This window comes from Chrysemys picta, chromosome 7 (genome assembly GCF_011386835.1).
Source record: "Chrysemys picta bellii isolate R12L10 chromosome 7, ASM1138683v2, whole genome shotgun sequence".
Taxonomy (NCBI): domain Eukaryota; kingdom Metazoa; phylum Chordata; order Testudines; family Emydidae; genus Chrysemys; species Chrysemys picta.
The window spans coordinates 57,246,634-57,270,152 of record NC_088797.1 but is presented as its reverse complement, the minus strand read 5'-3'; the positions used below and the strand labels follow the sequence as shown (position 1 = coordinate 57,270,152).

Sequence of the window (23,519 nt, the reverse complement as noted above, 5' to 3'; positions counted from 1 at the left end):
GGCTGGCTGCTCTGTGGGTCTAAGTCTTCACAAGTGTAAATCTTGACTGTATTGGCTCCATGATGAAGATCTGGCTTGTAAACTTTTCACTATCAAAGAGCTGAAAATGTCCCATTGCCCGTGGGATACAGCACTTGTTTCTGAGTCCCAACAGGTCACAAGAAGTTGCTTCTTAAAATCATGATATTGTAGAGGACCTGGATAAGGTCATTTTTACCTAATGCAGTTATTTCCAAATGGGGCGCTTTTATTCTGAAATAAGTATTTGCTTACAGAATTGAATTGAAATAACTACAGATGTGAATGAGAACTGATTTAGTTATTTTGTTAGTTAGTCCGTTTACCATGTAGACAGGCCCTGAGAAGATAGCTTGGTAGGTAAAGAGATATAAAAGAACAGGGCCAAAGACATTTGTAAAACCACCCTAAGTTATTTCTACATTTGTTTTTTTCTGCAAAATATGTGGTTTAAAGAGAATACTTGATGGCGTGGGGTGGCATGAAGATTTTACGTGCAAAATCAACCATGAGCAGAGCGAGTTGGGAAATACAAAGAAAAACTTTTCTTTTCTTTTCTTTTCTTTCTTTTTTTTGCAAAAATTTTTACTTTTTAATATATTTTTCCATCAAACTTTGGACATTTTTCATGAGATTTTTGAAATTAAAAAAAAAAAACCCTCTGCATACTCCAAAAATGGTCAAAACCCACCAAATCGTGAAAAAATTTGTCAAACTGTTAGAGGGATTTTGGAGGGAATTCATCAAAAATTCAAAACTGTAATGAAAATTTTCATTAAAAATCAAAATCTAGAAAATGTCAACCAGTTTTATTCATGAGCAATGCATCCATCCTGAACTCTGACTGAAAAAATGACCCTTTGTATCATCCACATGATCATGTGCTCTCTATTTACAGGGCTATTAACCTTTGTGCGTATCTGTTGTTATGTTTATATGCGCTTATGTTTCTATAGGTGTATGTGCTTATGGATTTATACCAGTGTGTGTTTTGCAGGCTCAGTATTATGGTCACATCCTGAGTAGTGTGAACTGTCATAGCTCCATTGAAACCAACAGAACTACTCCAATTTATTCCAGCTGAGGATCTGGTCCATTGTGTTCATATGTGTATGTACAATATATCTATAGCTACATATGCATCTAGATGAACAGAAATAGCAATAAAAAAAATATGTATTTGAATCATTGCATGTGTTTGCATGCACATCTGAGTGTATTTGTGTGTATTTACATCTGTATGTGCATATATTTAATTTGTATCTGTATATGCATTTGTATACACATCTATTTGTGCTTGTGTGTCAATCTGTGTGTATGTTTCTACCTCTGTATGGAATCTGCCTCTGTGTTTTATGAATAGGGATAATGTACGTGTATGTGTTTATATATTTGTGTACATCTCTCTCTGTGTGCATATATAGCTGTATATGTGTGCTCTTGTGTTATGCATCTGGATGGGCTTATATTTGCTGGTTTATAGATGATGTGTGTATTGTGAGGGGGATCTTCTGCATTAATCTCTGTGTTTTTGCGTAGCCTTCACAGGTCTGAGAGGCAGCACGGCCTAGTGGACAGGGCTCGGAACAGGTAATCAGGAGGCGCAGCTCTGCCAGTGATCTGTTGTATGACCTTGAGCAAATCTGGTTCTCCTCCCACCTTTCGTCTATGTAGACTAATATCTTTGGGGCACAGTCTGAATCTCACTGCACGTGTGCAGCGCCTCGCACGGTGGAGTCCTGATCCTGACAGGGGCCTCTAGGTGCTAATGTAATTGCATTCTAATAATGCATATGCACTCACAAACCAGTAAATGTGTGTGTGTGTGTGTGTGTGTGTATGTGTATTCCTGTGGCTGAGTGTTCATAGCTTTCTGCCGGTGTTTATCTCCCTATGCGTATGTGCAGGGCAAGGGGAGATGGCAATCAAAGAGTTATTAAATGCCAAGCGGATAGGCAATAAATCCCATTGATTTTACAAACTCCAACTTGTCTTCAATCTCCTTCCATTCTTTATCCTGGGGGCATTGCACCACAGCCCTGTTTTAAATACCTTTGCTTCCCCTCCCCCCACACCTCCCCCGCGCCCCAAAAAAGTGTCAATATTTTATTTGGATTTTTAACTTCACTCCATAACAGTTGTTTGACCTCCTGACTCGGGCGAGTCACATAAATTCTGGGACTTTATTCAGGAGCCATGTTCCCGCTATTGAATAAGCAATTTGGGAGGGTGAATTAATGACTTGTGCTGCTGCTGGAAAGTCCCTGAAGAAATATTAAAATTGCTTGCAGACTGAATCAATACCCACTGAACACCCAGCATGAGGAGCTGGGCTTTTTAATGGCTATGAACAGAAGCGTTTGGTAGAGGAAGGGGAATTCCTACACACACGCACACACACGCACACACCCGACAGCATCCGCTCCTCCCTGTCCTTGTTGTCATCTCCAATAACAGCAAAATCCTTTTATGCACAAAAACTGGTTACAGCTGATGTGTCCAGTGCCTGAAAAGCGACTCAGGGGCTGGTTCCCTTCTCTCACTCTCACAAAGACCATGTAGGACTTGCAAAGGCTGGATGTGCTGGCTCTGTGTTATGTGGTTACACTGGTGTGCGCTGGCCAGGGCACCCGAGTGGTTGTGTTAGCATCGGGGAGCACTGATGAGCTTGAGGGAGGTCTGCTGTTGTGTTGGAGTGTGGGCTTGTGTCATTGTGACCGTGTTTTATGGGGGTGCCCGTTGCATTCCGATGTTGTGCCTGGGGGAGACAGTGGCATGAGGATGTCTGTGTTACTGTGTTGTGAGGGATGCTTTTTGGGTTATATAACGGTGTAGCTGTGATACGTTTGTGTCGTGTGTGCTCAGCACCTTTCTCACTCAGGCTCTCTGTCACTGTTTGTATTGCTTTTGCAAGGGCGCTAATTTTAACCCACAGGCCCCTGTGCTTATGTCGGCTTTTGTGGTCACACTTTAGGATTCCCTTTGAAAATGTAGCCCACATGGTTTGGCACTGTGTGTTTGAATGGCTGTGCTCCGTGTTAGCCAGCTGGGCGGCCATTATTGTGTATTAATCCCCGGGTGTGCGCTTTGTATGACTGCATGTCTGTTTCATTGATTTGATCGGGATGATTTTGTAATTGTGTGTCTCCGTGATTGAGTTAGTGTGCATCTCGGCACTCCTGTGTATTGAATAATGATGACAGGGCTTGTGTTGTTGTTTGACTGACTAATGGCCTCGTTTCAGTGCTGTGAGTGAATGTGTCCTTCTTCTGTTTCCATGTCTCTGCTGGGGTTGGCTAATTTACACTAGATGATTCTTTAAGGTGCTCATATGAAGTAAAAATGTCGCCTCAGCACCCAACTTGTCCTCTTTATTGGGCTGTGCTTGGACTACAGTGCTTGCATATGCGTGTACAAATAGGACTGTGTGTGAGAAAGGACATGGCTTGCAGCTGCTTGCGTCAATGAATATTGTGAAGTCACTTAATTGTGCACAACTGCATGATTGTGTGTATGTCTTGTGTATATGTGGGTCTGTATGGCTGCCTGTACATCGTGCTGCAGATGTCTCTAGGCCCGGTGTGTGCACGTGCAATATGTATTTCTCTGTGCATACATGTAGGAATGCATACGTGTTTGCACAGGTGTTACATGACATGAGTGACTGTGTGATTGACTGTGGATGTACACATATACAACTATATGTATGAATTTATGTAGGGAACTATGGGTATATGCATGTGTTCATCTCTGTGTCTGCAAGCCTGTGTTGTGTGTATGTATGTGTGTATGTTTTAAAAAGCAACAGAGGGTCCTGTGGCACCTTTGAGACTAAAGCTTATGCTCCCAATACTTCTGTTAGTCTCAAAGGTGCCACAGGACCCTCTGTTGCTTTTTACAGATTCAGACTAACACGGCTACCCCTCTGATACTATGTTTTAAAAGATGCAATATATATGAATGTAGATATGTGTGTGCATTTGTGTGCAAGCAATGTGTTTTCCCTTTTGTAGACATATTATGATCCATTGTCCCATGACAACTTAGCCTCAGACTGGGCTGAAATCTAGTCCCATGGAAATCAGTGAGCGATCTCCATTGTTTATTTTTATGTCGAGGATGAGTATTTTTATTTTGTTTGTCTATTTGCTACATACTATCAAGGCATTTGACACTGAGTTTTCCCATTAATTTTGGTGCCATCAGGGTTCGGTCTAGCGGCAAAGTCATCACAGGGGCATTAGAGGACTGGAAACCGTTTGAGGGAGTTCTCAGATTTGTTCCTTCACCGAGGTAGCCCATCAGGAGACAGCCTATACCCTGCTCTGATTACCCATGGAGCCATTTGCAGTGTAGGGACTCAGCAGGCCAGTAAGTCTGGCTGATATTTCCCTGTGAGGTTTTTCACAGGGAAACTCCTCCTCGCATTAGCTAAGTCCTTGTGACTGTCTCTGCTACCTCCCTCTCACCTCTTCATTCTCTCCCACTCTTTTTTTCCCTTCCGCCTCTACTCTCCCTGCCTCCCTTCTGCATTTGACCTTGAACATGCAACTGTATCCTTAGTCCCCCCCCTCCTGTTAAACACACACACACACACACCCCTCACCCCACTCAGGAGGAGCAGCATGGGGGTGGGTGGGCAGGGGGAAGAGACCTGGTTGAAAATAATTGAAGGTTGTTAAACAGAAGAACGCAGAATATCACTCGGGTAATGGAAATAAATTCCATTATATTTGCATTTTAATTTTCCACATAAACAAAGGCCCAGTGTGTGCCGGCTTCACCAGAATCACCGGCCGGAATTTAATTAGAAATGAAAAGTTTATAGGGCCCTCTTTAATGCGATTAATGCACGGTTAACATTTATCACATACATATGCTGGAATCGCCTTTTTTAAGCAACCACCGTCCATGAAATGAATTTCTTTTCAACTTTTTTAGCGCGTGTGAGGAAGGCTGTCTCTGGTGAGGCGGTCCAGTGAGCACACTCCTGACAGCTTGGTAAACTGCAGCCCTCAGAGACTCAGCAGCCCCTACTTACCAAGACAAGTTCAAGGTGGCTTGGAGGGAGCATGGTCTAGTGGTTAAAACGCAGTGCTGGTTGTCAGGGGATCTGGGTTATATTCCCAGTTCTGCCGCACACTAGCTGTGTGACTGAGTTGCTCTCTGAGTCCGTTTCCCCAGGTGCTTTTTTAAAAGAGAAATGAGCCAAAACAAGGAATCTCATATCCAAAGCCCTTTGCATTTCAGGGGATCTTGGATCCAGATCTCGGGATCTGAACCTGGCTCGGTGGTTTGGGATCTAGGTAGGGGCCTATACCATAAGAGACCTATATTCTGGTTCTGGTTCTAATGCCGGCCAGATATTTCCAATGCAGCTCCCCTCATGAGAATTCTGCCATTTTGGATAAGAAGAACTTGTGAGATTTCAGCACATCAAATCCATTCCCAACCCCATAGGGCTGATTCAGCCTCTTGCCTGAACCCCAAACCCTAACCTAAATCTAGTCCAGATTGCAGTCCAATTACTGCCTCCTCAGCCCATCTCTAGTAAATGGAATAACTGCACTTCCCTAATTCAGAGGGGCACTGTGAGGTGAAATTCATTAATGTTTGTAAAGTGCTTTGAAATCCTCTGATGGAAGGCATTTTAGAAGAATGATCCTAAAAACCATGGTGATGGGCCCATTAGAAATCCAGCTGTAGAGAGACAGTCAGATAGATGATTATTTGCCCTTGCTCAGTACCTTCACCTGACAGAGTAAGACACAGAGGTAAAGGGTCAAAGATTTCCACCTGTCCTAAGTACTGTGTGAATCTATGCTCCCTGACCCACTCCAGCATCAGGAGGGAATCACACTTATCGCATCACTGCCTCCTCCTGGAGCCAGGAGTATTACACCTGTCCAATCGCCTTTTATCACCTGCCACAGATATTCTTGACTGTTCCTTCCCACTTCCTGCCCCAATTCTGTGACGGATGAGGCTTTGCAGTCACCCCACCACCCCACACACAGACACTTCCATGTCTCTCTCTCTGACTTGCAGACACACAGAGTGATTAAACTGGGCCTGTGGACAGATAGAGAGTGTTAGGGACGCAGAAGAGAAAGGGAGAATATGAAACCTCTATTGGTCCCTTGAGGAATGATGTCCTTTCCTTATCTTATCAGCTTCTCTTCGCTCTTCAATTATAGTCTATTGAGACTGGCCTCTTAACCCAAACAAGATAACCTGGGTAATGAGGAGGAGAGTGTGAGGGGAGAGGAGAGAGGGGGGCTGAGTCTGATATATCTTATACCGCCCCCACCCTCATTTGTACCCTCCCTGCAAACACCAAGACACTCCCCCTCATACACAAATAATCCATCAACACAAGCATTCCGTACCACACATATACACTCTTCCAAACGTAATGCCCTAACACCCCCACACTGTCCTAGACACTACCACTCACACACACTCCCTCATGCACAATCTCCCACGAATACATACCTGCTGTGCTATACACACTTATCCATCCACATCATCTCAATATGCACACACTCTGCCATGCTCACAACTGCATACATAGACACTCACTCATACAGTCTCTCTCTCTCACACACTCTACCATGCCCACTAGCATACACAAATTCACCCATACAATCTCAAACTGCCACGCACACACTACTATGCATACACACTTGCATTATACCCACTACTCACTTCACACATACATATTTTCCCCAAACACATATACGTGATATGATTTCCATATTACAGCACACACTGTCCCCAAATGCACACAGAGACTACTCCAAATACTTCCAGTGCTAATTGTACACTGCTATGCATGTGCTGTCCCCAAACACACATTTGTGGTCCGAGATACACTAACAAATTTCTCAAATACATTCACACTGCTGCCCAAATGACAGGATATAACACACATACTCAGACAGAAACACAAACAGATCCCCACAAAGCCATCCTCCTAGCATGTATCTATGCCCATGCATGCACCGCCACATGAACACGACTCCTGGCATATGCTCATAGACACACAATACACTCTCACAGATATGATCCTCTCCATTCCTCATATAGACCCCAATACATACAGTCACATTCTAGTAACAAGCATAACACTCCCACACAGACACATTTCCTCATAGACCCACGCACACCCCTTCTCTTACATGTTGTGGTGTAGAGGTCATGCCTCACCTAAATATCCATTACAGGGAAGAACATCTGATCAAACATTACAGGCCTCATGGTGCGCCCTCAAAAATGCACGTGTCTGTCGTGTTCCCACGCTGCTGCATTTGCATGCACAGATCAGTCAGCTTTGCATCTAAGTACCCAGTGGCATGTACAACTGGTGCAGTCAGCACTTTCTCTTTGGCAAAGATGGTCTTTTGAGTTGATACAAATGATTAGCCTGAATGCCCCCTGCCTCTTCCTTCCACTCTTGCTCCTACAGGGCTTCTTTACTCTTTGCATTCCCAAGGATTACTTTGCCCCCTGCCTACCCAGTTCAGGGGTCGTTCCCTGCACACATGTTCACCTGTAAGCTGCAGGGTTACTGTCCCCACCAGCTCTGCCACTTACAGCTGCCTGGGAACCCTCAGGCACCAACTTTCCATTCGTCAATAGTGTACACTCCCTCTATGCATCGCACGCATCCCTAAGATGAACTGGATGGTGGCCACGGCAACGCTATGTACAAACACCACAGATTTATTTTCAGTGATAATAACGCGGCCAAATTTTGCTTAGTCTTTCACTCTGTTCCTACCCCCTTGCCTTCATGAGATGCTTCTTTCTTCTCTCAGCCCACCCCACCCAGCAGCCACCTTTGCTTTCTCCTGCTTGCTACGGAATCATCAGACCCCAACGTTCAATTTAGCGGCTGTTAAAGGGACAGCACCCCACATGCTTTGTCTATTTCAAACTTTTGATTTGCTGTTTGATCAGTGGGAGGAGGGCCTGCATCACATTGTTCCTATTCTAATCTTCTTCCACCCAGGCGTGGTCCCTGTGTAGGCAGTGCATACACAAACACACTCTCTCTTCCCCTGCCACAAATCCTTCTTCACACAAAAATAACCCACTCCACTTCCCCCCTATATCACCTGCCTCCCTGGTCATTTTATAAATAAAGGTCAACACGTTCAGTCGGCAGAATTAAAGCTGGGCTTCTAGACCCATATTCAGGCAACCAAATGTGAATTTAAGAGCCTAGCTTCCGGCACCATGCTTTGGAAATATTAGCCTTAAACAATATTATGCAGCTGCATTGGGCTGCAGTGTTTTCTAAAGGCAGACAAGCCAGAAGTGATCCTTTAAAAAACTGTTAGAAAAGCAATGGCTCTTTATAAGGTGATGGTCCCTTTAAGAGGCATCCACATGTTAATGTCTGAAGGTTCCATGGCAATTTAAATCAAAAGCTTGGTTTAGAGTATAAGGCCAGGAGGACCCACCAGATGATCTAGATTCTAGTCTGATCTCCCGTATCTCACAGGCCACCACCACCACCACCCATCACCCGCATGCTAAACCCAACAACTAAAATTAGACCAAAATATTACAGCCCACAGGAGACTAGACTATTATGCGCCACAGACAGAGAATAGGAGGGACTGAGGTGCACCAGTGCTCGAGGCCCCCGCTATGGCAGGGAAATGGTTAAGTGAGATATACCTGGATAATCCTGGCAAGTGACCTGTACTCCATGTGGCAGAAGAAGGCGAACCCCCCACCCCAAGGTCTCTGCCAATCTGACCTGGGGGAAAATTCTTTCCCGCCCCATTTTGGAGAATCAGTTATACCCTGTGTGAGGTCACACTGCCTTGTACCTCAGCCCCAACCAAAGGAAACGGTAGATCTGTTAATCGTTCATCACAAAAATTAGAGCTGTCTGTAGCAAACAAAGGATTGGGATGTCAATGGACCCAGTCAGAAAATGGGTTTTCTGTTCTACAAAAAATGGTGAGATTTTGAAGTTTTTTTTCAATCTGAGTTTGGGACAAAAAGCCAAAATTTTGAATTTTTTTACAAAACAAAATTCTGAAAAAAAAATTGTTTTGGTTCAATCAAAACGTTTCATTTTGAGTTCAGTCCTTTTTTATTTTTTTCCAATATAAAATGAAGTAAATTTCAAATTGAAAAGTGGTTTCAAAACAAAAACAAATGGAACTTTTCATTCTGAAAATGTTAAATGTTTAATTTTCCAATTTTTTCCAAACAAAATTTCATCCAAATCAATACAATTTTGAAAAAAAATCAGTTGCATAACAATGGCATTTTCTGATGGAAAACTGTTTTAATAAATTTTTCTGACCAGTTCTAGCTGCTAACCCTTCTAATTAAAGCAGGGTGGGGGGATTTTGTTGTTGTTGCCAGAAGAAGCTAAACCACTGTTAAATCAGAGAGTCAGGATTTTGAGTAGAGCAAACTTGCTACGGAATAAGTTAACACATTTTGTGCCTCGCTTGTTTATTTTGTCCCTTCTTCCCCTTCTTCTGTTGCATTATTCACTTTTCCTTCTATATCTTGATTAGAGATGAGCCTAATCAGCAAAGTTTGGACACCTTCTCCCTCAGCCGAAGTTGAAGGCTGTTTGGCTCTGGGGTTTTGGCCTAGGCCCACATCTAATCTTGGTGGGATTTGCTCTCCCTGCCAGAGATGGAAGTTTAATCCTGTGCCCTGCAATCTACAGAGAGGGAAGGGGATTTACCCTTGGAAATGAAGAAAAGCTGTTCAGGTGGGGCCAGGAACAAGACAGGGAGAATGCAAGGTAAAGACTGTGATTGACTCCAGAGAGAGCACAACTAATGGAGGCAAACCCCAGTGTATGTGTGTGTTGGGGGACTTGCTAAGGGCCCTGGGGAGAAGATGCCGCCCACAGCCAGTGAGATTATGGGAGGGGCATTGCTATAGGATGAGAGCAGCAGGAAATGTTAAATTTCTGCTCTTTGGACAGGGGGATTACATGAGATGAGAACCTACTTTCCCTGGTTTTCCCCAATTTCACTCGGAGCTTTGGGTAAAGATTTCATCAGCGATGTTTCTGAACGGCATGTTCTGTGTAACAGTCTATGAGCTCAGGGTTATACCTGCAAGCAAGTTACACTTCCCTCTTGCTTTGCACACACATACGCTATCTACAACATCAGCCATACATTCTCCACTGTCAGACACACACATACACCCAAAGCTCCAAGGAATACATTCATCCAGCCACATATATACTCCCCACAAGCATAAATAGCCCGGGTATAAACTTCTCTCAATTTACTTGCACTCCCTCTCCCCATATGTATGTATATATACCTCCCAAGGACTATATGTTCCCTGTGTACAGACACTTAGATACGCACATATAATCCAATCAACACAAACACACTCCACATACAGTCCCTATACACACGTTTACTATACCCACAATGCTGCTCACTGAACAGACATACACCCCCAAAAACCCACCCACAATTTACATAAACATATACACAAGTGTACCCATCTGCATGCACACACAGACACACACACATACACATTCACTCTTCCTCACACATATCTACAGGGACACACGCACATATGCTGTCCACACATCACACATGGTCTCTTTCTTTTTTCTCCCTCACCCCCAACAACAGCTAATCTCCTCCATGGCCCCGGTATTGAACTATTGTGTTGTCCATTTCCCAGTGACAAGGGGTCTAGTTACAGGGTTATTGATTGGTTTTCATGCAGACAGATGGATCCGTCCTGGTCGCCCATCGAAACCCACCTCTCTGTGGGCTGATTGTTGCAGCTCCGGGGATAGGATTGCACAAAGAGACCACCCTCCACGCCAGCATCCTTCACCCAGACCGCAGATAATAATAAATGGAGCCAGGCTGAGCCGTAATAAAAGCAATTGAGTGGGTTACCTGTGCAGACGTGGATTTATACCGCCTCGTATTTGATGTGATTGTTTTATTGAGTTCTCAGCACAGTTAGGACCCCATTTATTTATTTATTTTGTAGCACTAGCCAACGTCCACCTTTGATCTTTTTCTGAGATGTGCCCTACAAGAACAGGAGTGGATGGCAGGACCCCTCCAATCTTGCTCTTCCTTATAGGCCGATGCTGATGATGCTTTGGTGGGAAAGCCCTAGCCACAAACAGCTCCCTTATTCTGCAAGTCTGACTGGCAGCTAGCCATGTATATTTGTTTAACCATTAAAATGCTAGATTTTTTTCTGGACAGCCAGCGAGAGGAATGTTGAGGTCCACTTGCTGATTTTCCAGAGGAGCCTCTACTCAGACCCACGCAAATGCAGTGTTTGCACAGTGCCTAGCACAATGGGGGCTTGATCTGTGAATGGGACGTAATACAAATGATAAATAATAACAGTAACTCGGCCTCTTATTCAGTACCCACATTTGGGTGCCCACAAATAATTGCAAGTGTACATTTCCTGGGTGGGACCGTTTCCGGGCATATTCTGAAGCACTTGGGTGCCCTGTGATCTAATTTGCAGGTTGCAATCAGGTAGATGGCTGTCTACATGGTATGAAACGTGCTCCCAGATATTTGCACTGTGAAAATGGGAGGTTGCTTCTGAAAAATCGCTCCCTGTAGTGTTTTATCAGAAGTGCCATGGTATTTGCTGTTCTTATTAAAGCTCCAGCTGCTGGGGTCAGTTGATTACATGAGATGCTCAGCTCTCAGTTTTTAAAAGTAGTAAGTTTCTAGCCCTTGTGGTTGCACAGGCCAGGTCTACGCTATAAACTTACATCGGCAAAACTACATGAGCTCAGGAAACCCCCACACCCTTTAGTGACACAGTTATACCAAGCTAACTTCTGGTGTACACAGCGCTATGCAGGCGGAGGGCTTCTCCCGCCGACATAGCTAGTGCCTTCACTGGAGCGCTAGAGCAGGGCAGCTGCAGTGTTTTAAGTGTAGACCTGCCCAGAGAGAAGCTTGAAAAAGTGACCCGAGTGTGACCCGATGGCTCCGAAACCAGAAGGCAAATAAAAACACCCCCCAACTGGATTATTATTATTTTTAAAACTCAGGATTTTTAAGCCACTCTCATGACTTTTGAGCCCTGACTCATGATTTCTGAGCACTTGGGCTTGACAAATCTGCCTGTAGATTGATAGCATATGACAAATAAATTGGGGATGGGGGAACCCTCCCCCCCCATTCTAATCAGCTTTTTCAATTTCAAGAATGACGGATTGACAAAGCCAAGCAGAACTTTTCTAACTACCCCTAATCATTGTCATAATCATTCATACTCTGGGTGGGGTCTTCTACAGCATTCAACCTTGGCTTAACTCAGCTGCTATTGACATTAACCCCCATTGACCTCAGTGGGAGCACAGTTAGGCTAATGCTGAGTACTTATGTTTAACAGGCCCCTCGCACCAAGAAGGATGCCCGTGTACTTTGCTGACTGAACCCTGCCTGCCGGACCCTCAGATGGAGCACTGACACCTCTCCCTTGAAGTCAATGCCAATTTAATTCAGGTCAAGATCTTGCCTAGTTTAACTGTTTTCAAAGTCAAATCCTGGATTTTTTTGCTATAACGTGAAAGTCATTTGATAAGATGGGGTTATGGAGAAGCAGGGGCTTTTCCATGTGTTTGCTATATGACTTCCTTTTGAATCAATCGTATTATCCTATCATAAGGGTAACAGATGAACTATTAGATCATCCAGTCCATTTCTCTAGCCAAGGCAGGAGTGTCCCCTACATTTTCTTGTGTTTTTATCCTGTCTAGTTTGAAATATTCCTAAGCGGTGAGGAATTCCTGTGAGAGACAATTCCACAGCCTAACAGATCTCACTACCAGGAAATTCCTTCTGCTACTCCGTTTAAATGTTTCCTTTCTTAATTTAATCCCTTTACTCCTAGTATACCACTTTGTACAACCCTGAGTAATTTCTTTTCTCCCTCAGAGTGTCTGAGCCCTTCAGATATTTGCAGATCATTTTTTTGTCCCCCTATTTATTCGTCTCTTAGCCAAACTACTTATTTCTTTACTCATTCCCCCAAAGTCAAATGAGTTTTTCGGATAACAGAGGTTCTGATAAATGAGGTTTGACTGCATAGGACTCATTCACCCAGCACTGAAATGCAGCTGCCTCTAGGGTGTAGTACAGCAGCCATTCGCTATACACAAAAACTTACATAAGCTTAACTCGCAACAACAATGCACCTTCTGGGACATCCATACAAGACTAAAAGGGTTAGGATTTTTAAAAGGCAAAACGTACATGCAGTCTCTGAACATATAGGGTTGCAGAACAGGGAAGATAAATGCCAGGAGCTAAGATCTCTCCTTTCCAGCCCCATTCATTGGGCCAGATAGGAAAATCAGAGGGAATATGATTAACTCAGTCCATGCATCACAATACAACCTGCCAATGGCCAGATGTGAGGAACACAAGTAATGGTGCCACAAACAAAAATGTAGTCTTTTAACTGAAGCAACATTGTCTATGACCTCAGTTTTATCGGCTTGTCCTTTATTTGCAATGATGGAAAGGAGGTAATACTGGGTTTGTGTGGGTAATACAGGGGAATCTGGAATTAAAAGGAGGATGTAACGAAGTCCTACATGACCCAATCACATTCTCTGCTCAGTTGAAAGCAATTGGGAATAGGAGCTGCTCTCCCTGGGGTGGAAAATTAAATGGAAAGCTGGTATCCAGCATTAGATCAATGGGGAGATCGTAAAAGGTGCCGCCACCTTGCTGGGATCCAGAAAGAGTTTCTTTTGTGTGTGAGGAGAGGTGCCAGATTGAGAGACCTGAAAGCCCCGGCCCCTATTTATCCAGACAGCAGATACAGCATTAGGGCAAGCATTCCCCACCCATGCCCTCCGTCACTGGATTACAGGAACCCACCTCGAGTCAGAGGCTTGTTCACTGTACCCGGATGGGTTAATCCCTGGCCGCTCTGCTGAGACAACCAAGAAAGTGGCGGATTAAGCACCAGCTATCAAAACTATGTTTATGTGACGTGGACACTTTCTGATTAGGAACTGGACTGAGAGGCACCAACTCGTTTAATATAGACCATCCAATAGTTGTTACTTTTGGTCACTATTGACCTCGCTCACATTACTGATGCTCTGAGCTATCCAGAGTCCTCAGAAGAATCATTATTCATCCTTCAGATTTCATATCTACTTAGTGGGATGTGGAAGGTGGCAGGGACTCCAGGACTCAGCCACAAGTGACAAAGATGGGTACGGGGTTCTTTTGGGATAACTCACAGATTGACTTACAAAAGTTGTGTACTATAGAGGAAGAGAGAGAGGGATGTGTATAGAGATTAGATAGATAGATAGATAAAATGATGGGTGTGTATGGGGATGGATGGATGGATCAATCCTTGACTGATGTAAATCAGCAGTACTCCAGGATTGGATCTGTAATAATTCTACTTTGAGCTATATGGGATCTTAAATTTAGGCAAAGACACACAGCAGTGGCTTACAAAGGTAACTAAGTATCTTATTTCCATTTTACAGAGGGTGAAACTAACACACAGAGAAATGAAGTGAATTCCCCAAGATTACATATCAAGTCAGTGGCAGTGTCGGCAAGAGAACCAAAGTCTCCTGACATGAAATCCCCTGCTCTGACTGTTAGACAAGGCTGCCTGCAGACACTGATGGTTTATAGCCACATGCTCAATATTTCACAATACAACAAACACAGTTCCAGAGACGATATCACCTGAATCAATGTCTGACTTTCTATTTGTATTTATAAAAGAACATCATAAAAGGAGGCCGTGTGAAGAGCTACAATAACTAGGAATCATTGGCCAATTATTACATAACGTAACAGAAAACATTTTCCAAAACCAATCACATAATTCTAGAAGTGCACGTATACTAGATACATCTTGGGAGGGGACTGAAAAAGCTTTATCTTGCCACCTAGCATGTGACAGCCCAACTGAGGTTTATCATGTCCAGCAAACTGCACACCCTGCTATACGAATCAGAGAAACACACAGTCCAAAGAGTAACTGTAAGCATGCAAACTGACTATAATATTATTCCACAAGCCTGTGACTCCTGCATTCCTCAGATAGGGATCATGCCTGTTTCTCACAAACTGCAAATCTAATAGTACTGAAAGCCACCTCAGTACTGGAATGGAGGGGCACTTTGTCTGTGGGCTGGGTTGTTGGGTTCCGCACTTGGGAAACTGTACAGTATATTGAGTGTTAGAGGGAGGTAAAAAAATAATGCTTAGAATAGAATGGGGGTTGAATCCTTAACTACGGAACTATGAACACGGTTCCATGATGTGCTGTTCCCACTAAAGCACACAGCATAGCTCATACAGATCTCAGTGGGTTATCATAACATGCACAACCTGGGTTCTTAAGGTTCTCCAAGAGCAGCAAAACAAAGCCAACATCCCTATTGACATCAGATAGCCTGGTCCCAGTGGGAAGTGATATCCAACTCCCCAATTCATACAAGAGAAGCCACTCTACTGCTAACAGCACTGCGGACGCAAACCCAATTTAAACAGTCCACGTTTAAGTGATCAAAGATAACCAGTCTGCTTCCATGTGATAATGGAAACTCTCTCTAGTCATTTGAGATCAACATTCGTTGCTTGCTATGTTGATGGAATTAGAACTTTATGTCACTTAATTGCTTCTCAATGATATATACAATATCTATCCTATAGGTATATAATATATTAAACCTGTACTAATTATTATTATATAATATATGAAATGTGTACTAGAAATCTCCCATCTTGAGACTACCAGTTGAAGTCTATTTTGTCCATTGACTAAAGCATTGTGCATATTTATTCACCACCGTTAACAGAAGACCATCAACTGGTAGGCAAATGATTTTTGCTGGTGTCTTGAGGGTTACGATAGGTTTTTCAATGTACTCTATATGTAGAGCTAAAACACAGCATTGCAGCATACAGGTTACATCAGCATACGTTTAGGATGATCGTGTTACTCACAAGTGGCCCAGCCGAGAGTAAGTTATAAATGTCGTCCCAAATGCATGCTGATCAAACTTTTACAGTCCAACATGTATTCTGTAGGTGCCACAAATTTAACAGAAAATCTATTTGAAACGATTTTAGGAAGATTTTAAAAATTTCACGTTGACTATTTTTTGTATCCTTGCACCTAGAAACCCATGTACCTTTGTTAATCTTAGTCCAGCTGTACAGAATTCAGAACAAGCAAAATCAAAATGTAATTAATACATTTTCAGAACCTCTTAAAATGCCCTAGAATAGCTTTTTTTTTTATACATACAAATGTCATACACGGCTTTAAAGTCTAATATATTTGGTCTTTCCAGGGACAAAAGCTATTCTCATATCCCGTTAGAAAACTGGGATTCTGCCATTTCTGCAAAGATGTCATTTCTAGAGCCCCTAGATACTGGACTTTAAACCTGTCATTAGTGCACGTCTGAAAACTGCCCACGGTGGACTTTGGGCCAATACAGTTTTGGGGGTAAATTCCACATTGCAGGGGTAATGAAATGTTTTTGTGGCAAGTTGGTTTCAAGAAATGGCGTCTGTCTGAAGCCGTTCAGGGAGTTGGAATGTTAGAGTAAATCCAAACTGGTGATCAGAGGGCAGGTGAGGTGGACACAGATGCATGATAAATGCAGCTTGTCACATGACTCGGCAATTTATCACACATATGCGATGTCTACATGATCTGGCCATTTCAAAATGTTTGCTTCGACAATGGAAGAGAATGAGAATTTGCATTTTAATTATAAATGCAGTCCTGTCTCTTTCTGCTATCTTCCCGGTGTTGTTCCCACTGAAGTGAATGGTGAAACTTGCATTGTTAATGGCAGCAGGATTGGGCCCTTGTATTCTCTCTATTTCCTGTTTTGCTGTGGTTCCCTCACAACACACTGCTGTGTTCCTCCCCAGCACACATCCTAAAATGGTGCTTTTTCTATCATTGGCCGCAGCCATTAAAGGAATCATTTCCTTGCCAGTCTGGGATTCTGGAATCCCCACACAAAGTTAATGGGTGAACGGGAAGGAGGTCATGCTTGCATTATGAAAGAGATTGAAGAGAGTTTTAATCACCAGAAACTGAAAAGATCCCATTCTTCCTTGGCAATCTCACAATGAAATATCGCAGTGGTGAGAATTGGGGCATCACAGTTGGGCCTATCTGATATAATAATATTTACCATTTATAAATCAATTTACATCCCCAAAGAGTTGTATGAACATTAGCTAAGTACAATGTCCCCGACCCCTCTGAGATAGATCATTATTATTATCTTCATTTTAGAAGTGGGGAAACTAAGGCACAGTAACGACAAGGCAGCACAATAAGTCAGCAGCAAATATATGATTAGAGCTGGAAAGCATGTGGCTCTGGTCTTGTGCATGAATACGACACCGTGCGGCCCGCTGCAATGTGCTACTCTTCCCAAATAGGTTACAAGTCCCTGCCTTCAGTGGCTATTGGATGTCAATTTGCTTTGGGCTAGCTAACCTAGCATGCATGTTCCAGCTAAGCAGACTGCATCTTTGCTCCTCTCTGAAAGAATGTGCTGTTCCTTCAAAGAACCTAAAACCCTTCCTCTGGACTTCTGGGGCATTGGCTTAATTCTTTTCAGGGATATCTGGCTGTCCTTCCACAGCTGCCTTGTAAGGTGTCTGAATGTCAAACTGTTATTTCAATACCTGACTGAGACAGTAACAGGGACCTGGAGGTTTTTTAGGAGGGTGTATAATTACCTGATCAGTATTATGTTACCCTGTTCATAACTTAATAACCATTTTAATACAGATGGCACACACAGGGATAATTTCCTGGGGTAGCCGAGCAGTATATTACAGAGACTGTGTGTCTGAGGGAATCTTCTTTAGCCAAGGTACATTCTACCAGCTAATTCTACCTGCTGTTTTCAAGATGATTTGGGATAATTTCATATCATTTGCAAAATATTTAAAGCTATTTATATAGGATGCCAATAAATATATGTTGTCTGGGTTATTAGACTTATTTTGATAAATCTCCCACGGATAGCACAAGACAAAAAATACTGTAGTGTTTCCCCAGTGTTTATTTTTCCTGATGTTGGTGTGAACATACAGTGTTTTTCAACATCCTGGCTATGCCTAAGTGTAAATATACAGGCATATGCATGTATGCACGCACTAGATACTACCATGCTGGTCAGTGTGCATGTGTATAAGATAGGTGTATGTATACTCCATGTAGTGTGTGTATTTGTGAGTGTGTGTGTGTATATATATATATATATATAGCGGTAGTATTTGTATCCAAGTGCGTAAATGTGTATGTTTTTGTAAGTGCCTGACTAGATGTGTTACAATATTTCTAATAGTGTGGCATATGTGTGTGTAAGTATGTACAGTCTTGTGTATGTTTGCATCTTTGTGTTATTCTACCTGGGCCGGTGTGATATTTGTATGTGTGTGCACAAGCGTCTACCTGTGTGTTGCCAATGTGTGCCAATGTATGTTGCAGGTGAATGTGCATGTGTCTACACATGAATGTGTGTGTTGTTCATACACGTTTATATGCATCACAACATCTTGCAGCATTCCCCATTTTGCCACCTGGCAATATCCTTTTTGCCACCAAAGAAAGGATTCTTTCTAAGTGTTGGGGAGGGGTGGGTGGTTTGTTTTACATCCATCCCACTGCAATCAAAACTTCTGCAAGGGGCTGTGATCTGTGCAGGTTTGAAACAGCAGCTAGACGCCTCATGGAGCTCTTCCCTGCCTTCAGAAGAGGCGTCCTTGCTGGCTTAGCAGCTGCCCCTGGGGGTGGGGTGAAGGAGCCTCGCATTTGGGAAGCTAAGTCTGTTTGTTTAAGATAAACAAACATTTGGTGGTTTAATGGCTCAGGAGTGCGGGCTGTGATTGTCTTTAGATATGGGCGCTTTTAATCTCACAGTCTTAATTACTGAAAACACTGGCATCCACTGACACGAGGGAAAGAGCGTTAGAGAAGCAGGACAGAAGGAAGCAAGTCTCCTGGCAGGTGCCTACCCTCGCACTCCCAGCCCCGCCATGCACAGCCAGGCAACACCCCGCGGCGCGTACTTTCACCCAGTAATTTCACCCATCTCCCTGCCCAGCCGGTCCCCTCCGAGGGCCGCCCACGCGCGCTGTCTCCAAGCAGGTTTCCAACACCAGCAGGCCCCAGGAGAGGAAAGCCCCGGGCGGGGGGGTTCGCCACGGGGGTAGGGGCACGGATGGGGTGCGCTGCCTCCAGGGACTAACCCAGTCACGCCGGGCCTTGGGGAGCGGCAGGCTCCGTGTTGGAGGGCTGGGAACTCCAGTGCTGCAGAGGAAGCGGGCGCCTTAGAGGGGGAAATGTTAGAGCCCCTCGGGCCGGGTAACCCGTAGGCTAAAGGAACTGGTTGTCTGCCTGCTGGGAGAGCTTTATGGGGGCCATAAAAGGGAAGTGGCGTGGGGGGAGGGGAACTGTGGGAAAGGTGGGTCGGACTGGGCGCAGGGGAGGGGGCCGGACACGGAGGGACTGGCCCGGGGGCAGCGAGCGCATGGCCGGCCCCTTGGGCAGGGCGCTGGGGGCCGGGCCGAGGGGCGCCCTTACCTGTTGATGGAGGAGACGCTGGGCACCGTGTCGTTGTCGCAGATGCCCTCGGCCAGGAGCCGGTCCCGGATCTCCCAGGCGAACATGGTCGGGTTTTGTCTCTTGTACTCGGCGATTTTATCCACTACTTTGGGAGTCGCCACTTTGGGCTTGGAGCCGCCGATCACGCCGGGCTTGATGCTGCCAGTCTCGTAATACCTGCTCCAAAGCAGAGCGCTGTCAGTGCCCGGGGCCTGCGCTCCACTGCCCGAGCTCATCCATACCTGGCCACCGGCTGCCATGCGATGTCCTCCACACTGCCAGTGACCCCGCACCGCCCCCGAGCCCCGCAAATCTAGCTGCCCTTGCTGCCGAGCGGAGCCTCCCCCGCCTGGGGCCTAGAGGGGCACGGCTTCGGGGAGCCATTGCCTGCCTCCTGGTCTGCTCGCCCTGGGGCGCGGGGGCGCCTGGCTGGGGTGGGGGGACGTGGACAGTGGAGGGGGGGCTGTGCCCTTGTGCGGCAGCGGGGTGTGAGCAGCGGAGGTGGGGCTGTGCCCTTGGGCTGCGGGGTGTGTTGGGGGGCTCCTTGGCTGCGGAGGTGGGGCTGTGCCCTTGTGCGGCAGCGGGGTATATGGGGGGGTCCTTTTTCCACCGAACGCCAGGCCCAGCCAGCGATGGGGAAACAAAACGGAAACCGTGCCCCGGATAAAATCCAGGGGGATGGAGACCAGTGAGGGGCCCGAATCGCTGAGCTCAACCCCTTTTAGCGGATGTTTTCTCCTCCTTCCCTGGCCCCCCAGTCTCACCCCAGCCCCCATCTTTTCTCGCCCCCGCTGGAACGGCCTGGCTGTGCCGCAGGAGGCGGAGAGCGATTTGCTTGGCCTGGGTGCGCAGCGGTGATTTCGGGGTTCCTTGCCCTCTCGGCTCATCTCTGGCCCTTGCACCCCCACGTCCTCGCGTGGCCATTAGCTCGGCACTGTTTGGACACCGCTTTTGCAAAGGGCAGGTCGGAGAATGGCCGGGAGGTTCAGACACAGACAGCCTGTTTCCTTAACCCCAAGGCCGGGCTGAGGCAGGTTCCCCCACCCGATCTGCCTCCCGGGAGATTTCACACCAAATTTGGTCGCGACCGTTTTTTAAGGCTGCTCGGCAGAGTGGGGGTGGGGTGAGGATTTTTTCCCTTTTCTTTCCTACTCCCAAAATGTTCCTACTTCAGGTTGTTTCCCAGGCAAAGGGGAGGGAGAGGTGGCTATTGGTGGGGAGGGGTTGTCCTGCAAATGGTACTTCTCCCCTTTCGGGCTGCGTGACAACCCGGGGGCGCAGAGGGGGACTCGGGGGGATGGGAGAGGAGGCTGTTTGGAGGAGGGGAAGGGGTGCACACGCTGCTCGCCCGTGCCTTACCTGCCCAAGATCTTGCTGACACAACCGTGGCTGACCCGCAGCTGCCTGGAGATGTCACAGGGTCGCACTCCTTGGTGAGCCAGCTCGACTATCCTTTGTCTCACCACGTCAGGTAGGGGCCTGCCATTCACAAACACCCCCCCGAGCTGGTTCACTCCCCCATGCCCTGCTGGGGAGAGAGAATAAAAAACACAACAACCCACGCACCCCAGAAACAGACCGTTAGTCGGGGACAGTTAGCGACCCGCGGGTAAAATCTCCAGTGACTAGCTATGAATGGAGGCGATGGACGGGGCGAGGGTGTGGGGAAGGACAAGAAAGAAAGAAAGAAAGAAAGAAAGAAAGAAAGAAAGAAAGAAAGAAAGAAAGAAAGAAAGAAAGAAAGAAAGAAAGAAAGAAAGAAAGAAAGAAACCCTAACCCAGAGCAGTGAATTTCTAACGAATGTCCCTTTCCTCCCTTCACACACCCAGATACTCTCCAGCGGCAATTGTGCCCCTTTATTCCCAGGATCTCTAAAACGGCCTGATGGAACAGCAGAATTTCAGGGCATTATTCTGGGGACGAGCACGGGAACAATACCAATCCCTAGGCTCGTGCCTGCTCCAGGAGTTGGGAAGAGATTTTCTCCCGAACTCCTGAGTTTCGCTTCTAGCGGCTCCAGGCAGAGCCCTTTCGGATTTCCCCCTCTTTCTGCGGCTGCTCCTTCCCCTCTCTCACTTCATTCCCGTGCCATGATTTTTCATCACATTGCCTGCTGCACCCCTCACCCCGGAGAATTGTTACCTGGTCTAGCTCGTTTTCTCCATTTATTTTCGGATAGATCTAAAAGAAAGAAAGAAAGAAAGAAAGAAAGAAAGAAAGAAAGAAAGAAAGAAAGAAAGAAAGAAAGAAAGAAAGAAAGAAAGAAAGAAAGAACGATACCTTTCTTTGTGTCCCGCAAACGGTTACAGTTTATATAAACAAAACCTCTCTCTCTCTCTCTCTCTCTCTCTCTCTCTCTCTCTCTCTCTCTCATAAGCTTTCGATCTTTTCGGGGGGGAAAAATCCCCCAGAAAAAAAATCTCGCCTTGATTTTTTTTGAAACAAGGATTTTGTTCAAGGGGAAATAAAAATTCCCCATTGGACCCCCTTCAGACAAAACCCCAGCTCTGTCTTCCATGGGGCGCCTGGGTTGCCTTTTTTCAGTAATAATTCGGATGAATACGGCAAGAATGGGCTTTGCACCTGCTAAATGTTGTCAGGCAGGAAACGCCTGCCAGGAATGAGGAAATATCTTCATTCGGATATTAGCAAAATATGAACTGTATTTGTGACGCTTGCACCTAAGTGTGTGCGCGAGAGCTATACTACAAATGCGCATTCGTAGATATGTATGTGTGCCCATAAATATTTACAGAAGGTATATCTTCATTTGCCATGATCCCTATGTATCCGTATCGATAGAACTGTGCAGTGTGTGTATACTGTGTTTAGAGCCTTCCTTTCACACAGAGCTAACCTGCTGCAGCTTCTCCTGGAAAGAGATCTTCAGTGGGTTTTGCAGTTTGCTGAAAAATGATCTGTTTATATTTTTGCTGATTTTTTTTCTCTCCTGCTTTTGACACTGACTTATTGGCTCTGAACTTAGTGGGAACTCTCATTGCCCTACGATCGATCCAAGTCCTTCTTCACAAATAGAGTTTTTTCATCTCTCACAACCCCCCCCCCCCAACACCTAAGAAACACCCTCCAAACTGCCTTGAGCATAATCCCAGGATGGTTTCTTTAGACCGTTCTTTTTGACCCGGTTAGTTATTTTTTAAAACCCCATTGTGAAAAAAATGCTTGCGATTATTGGGTGGTGGTAGTGGACATTTCTTCCTGCCCTCTACCTCTCCCCACCCCTTGGTATCATTTGGGTCTTTCTTGAATGGTGCGTGTGTGTGTTTTTTCCTCATTTGTCCAGACCACCTTTTGCACATGTTGCCTCTAAAGTTACAAGCCAGCAGTTTCTTCAGCACCTCGCTGATAAATAATTCAAGGCACCTTTGATAACTCGCATTACAGAATATTAAAAGGCATCAGATGCAAAAAAGATTAAAAAATTAATAATTAAAATTATTGCACCCAGTGTTTTTTCCCCTGGGCTTGTTTTAATTTAGATCGGTCCCTTTCAAACCTTTTTTTCCCTCTCTCTCTATATATATATATACATCTGTCCCTTTGAACAGAACACATTCTGTAGTCTGTATACATATGTGTGCGCGAGAGGAAACCGGCGCTTACGTGTATTATAACTGACTGTTAATAGATGTATTATATATTATATAAATGGCCCAAACTGAATCATGCTTTTTTTCAAAGTTCGGCAGCAAAAATAAAACCTTCCCAAATCTCATTGGGTTTTCTTTAAATCATCCGCTGTGTTGTGAAATATTTCTATCGATTAAATATATTTTCCAAATTAAATTAAATGCAAAGGTATTGCAATCAATTAAAGAGTAAGCCGCCGGGGTGCAAA

At 45.0% G+C, this 23,519-nt stretch overlaps 1 protein-coding gene across 7 annotated transcripts in view; it reads right to left on the bottom strand.

Annotated features, from left to right (window-relative positions):
- The window catches only part of PAX2 (paired box 2), a 114,196-nt gene that overhangs the window by 76,423 nt on the left and 14,254 nt on the right, over positions 1 to 23,519 (bottom strand). For 4 of the 7 annotated variants that reach the window (XM_065551553.1, XM_065551554.1, XM_065551550.1 and 1 more), the window contains exons 2-3: positions 21,019 to 21,187; positions 19,639 to 19,836 (exon numbers count right to left, since the gene is read on the bottom strand). In XM_065551553.1, coding sequence (XP_065407625.1) covers positions 19,639 to 19,836; positions 21,019 to 21,187 — 367 coding nt within the window. The remainder of the gene's footprint in view (positions 1 to 19,638; positions 19,837 to 21,018; positions 21,188 to 23,519) is intronic. The other 3 variants (XM_065551549.1, XM_065551552.1, XM_065551551.1) reach the window with 1 other exon arrangement.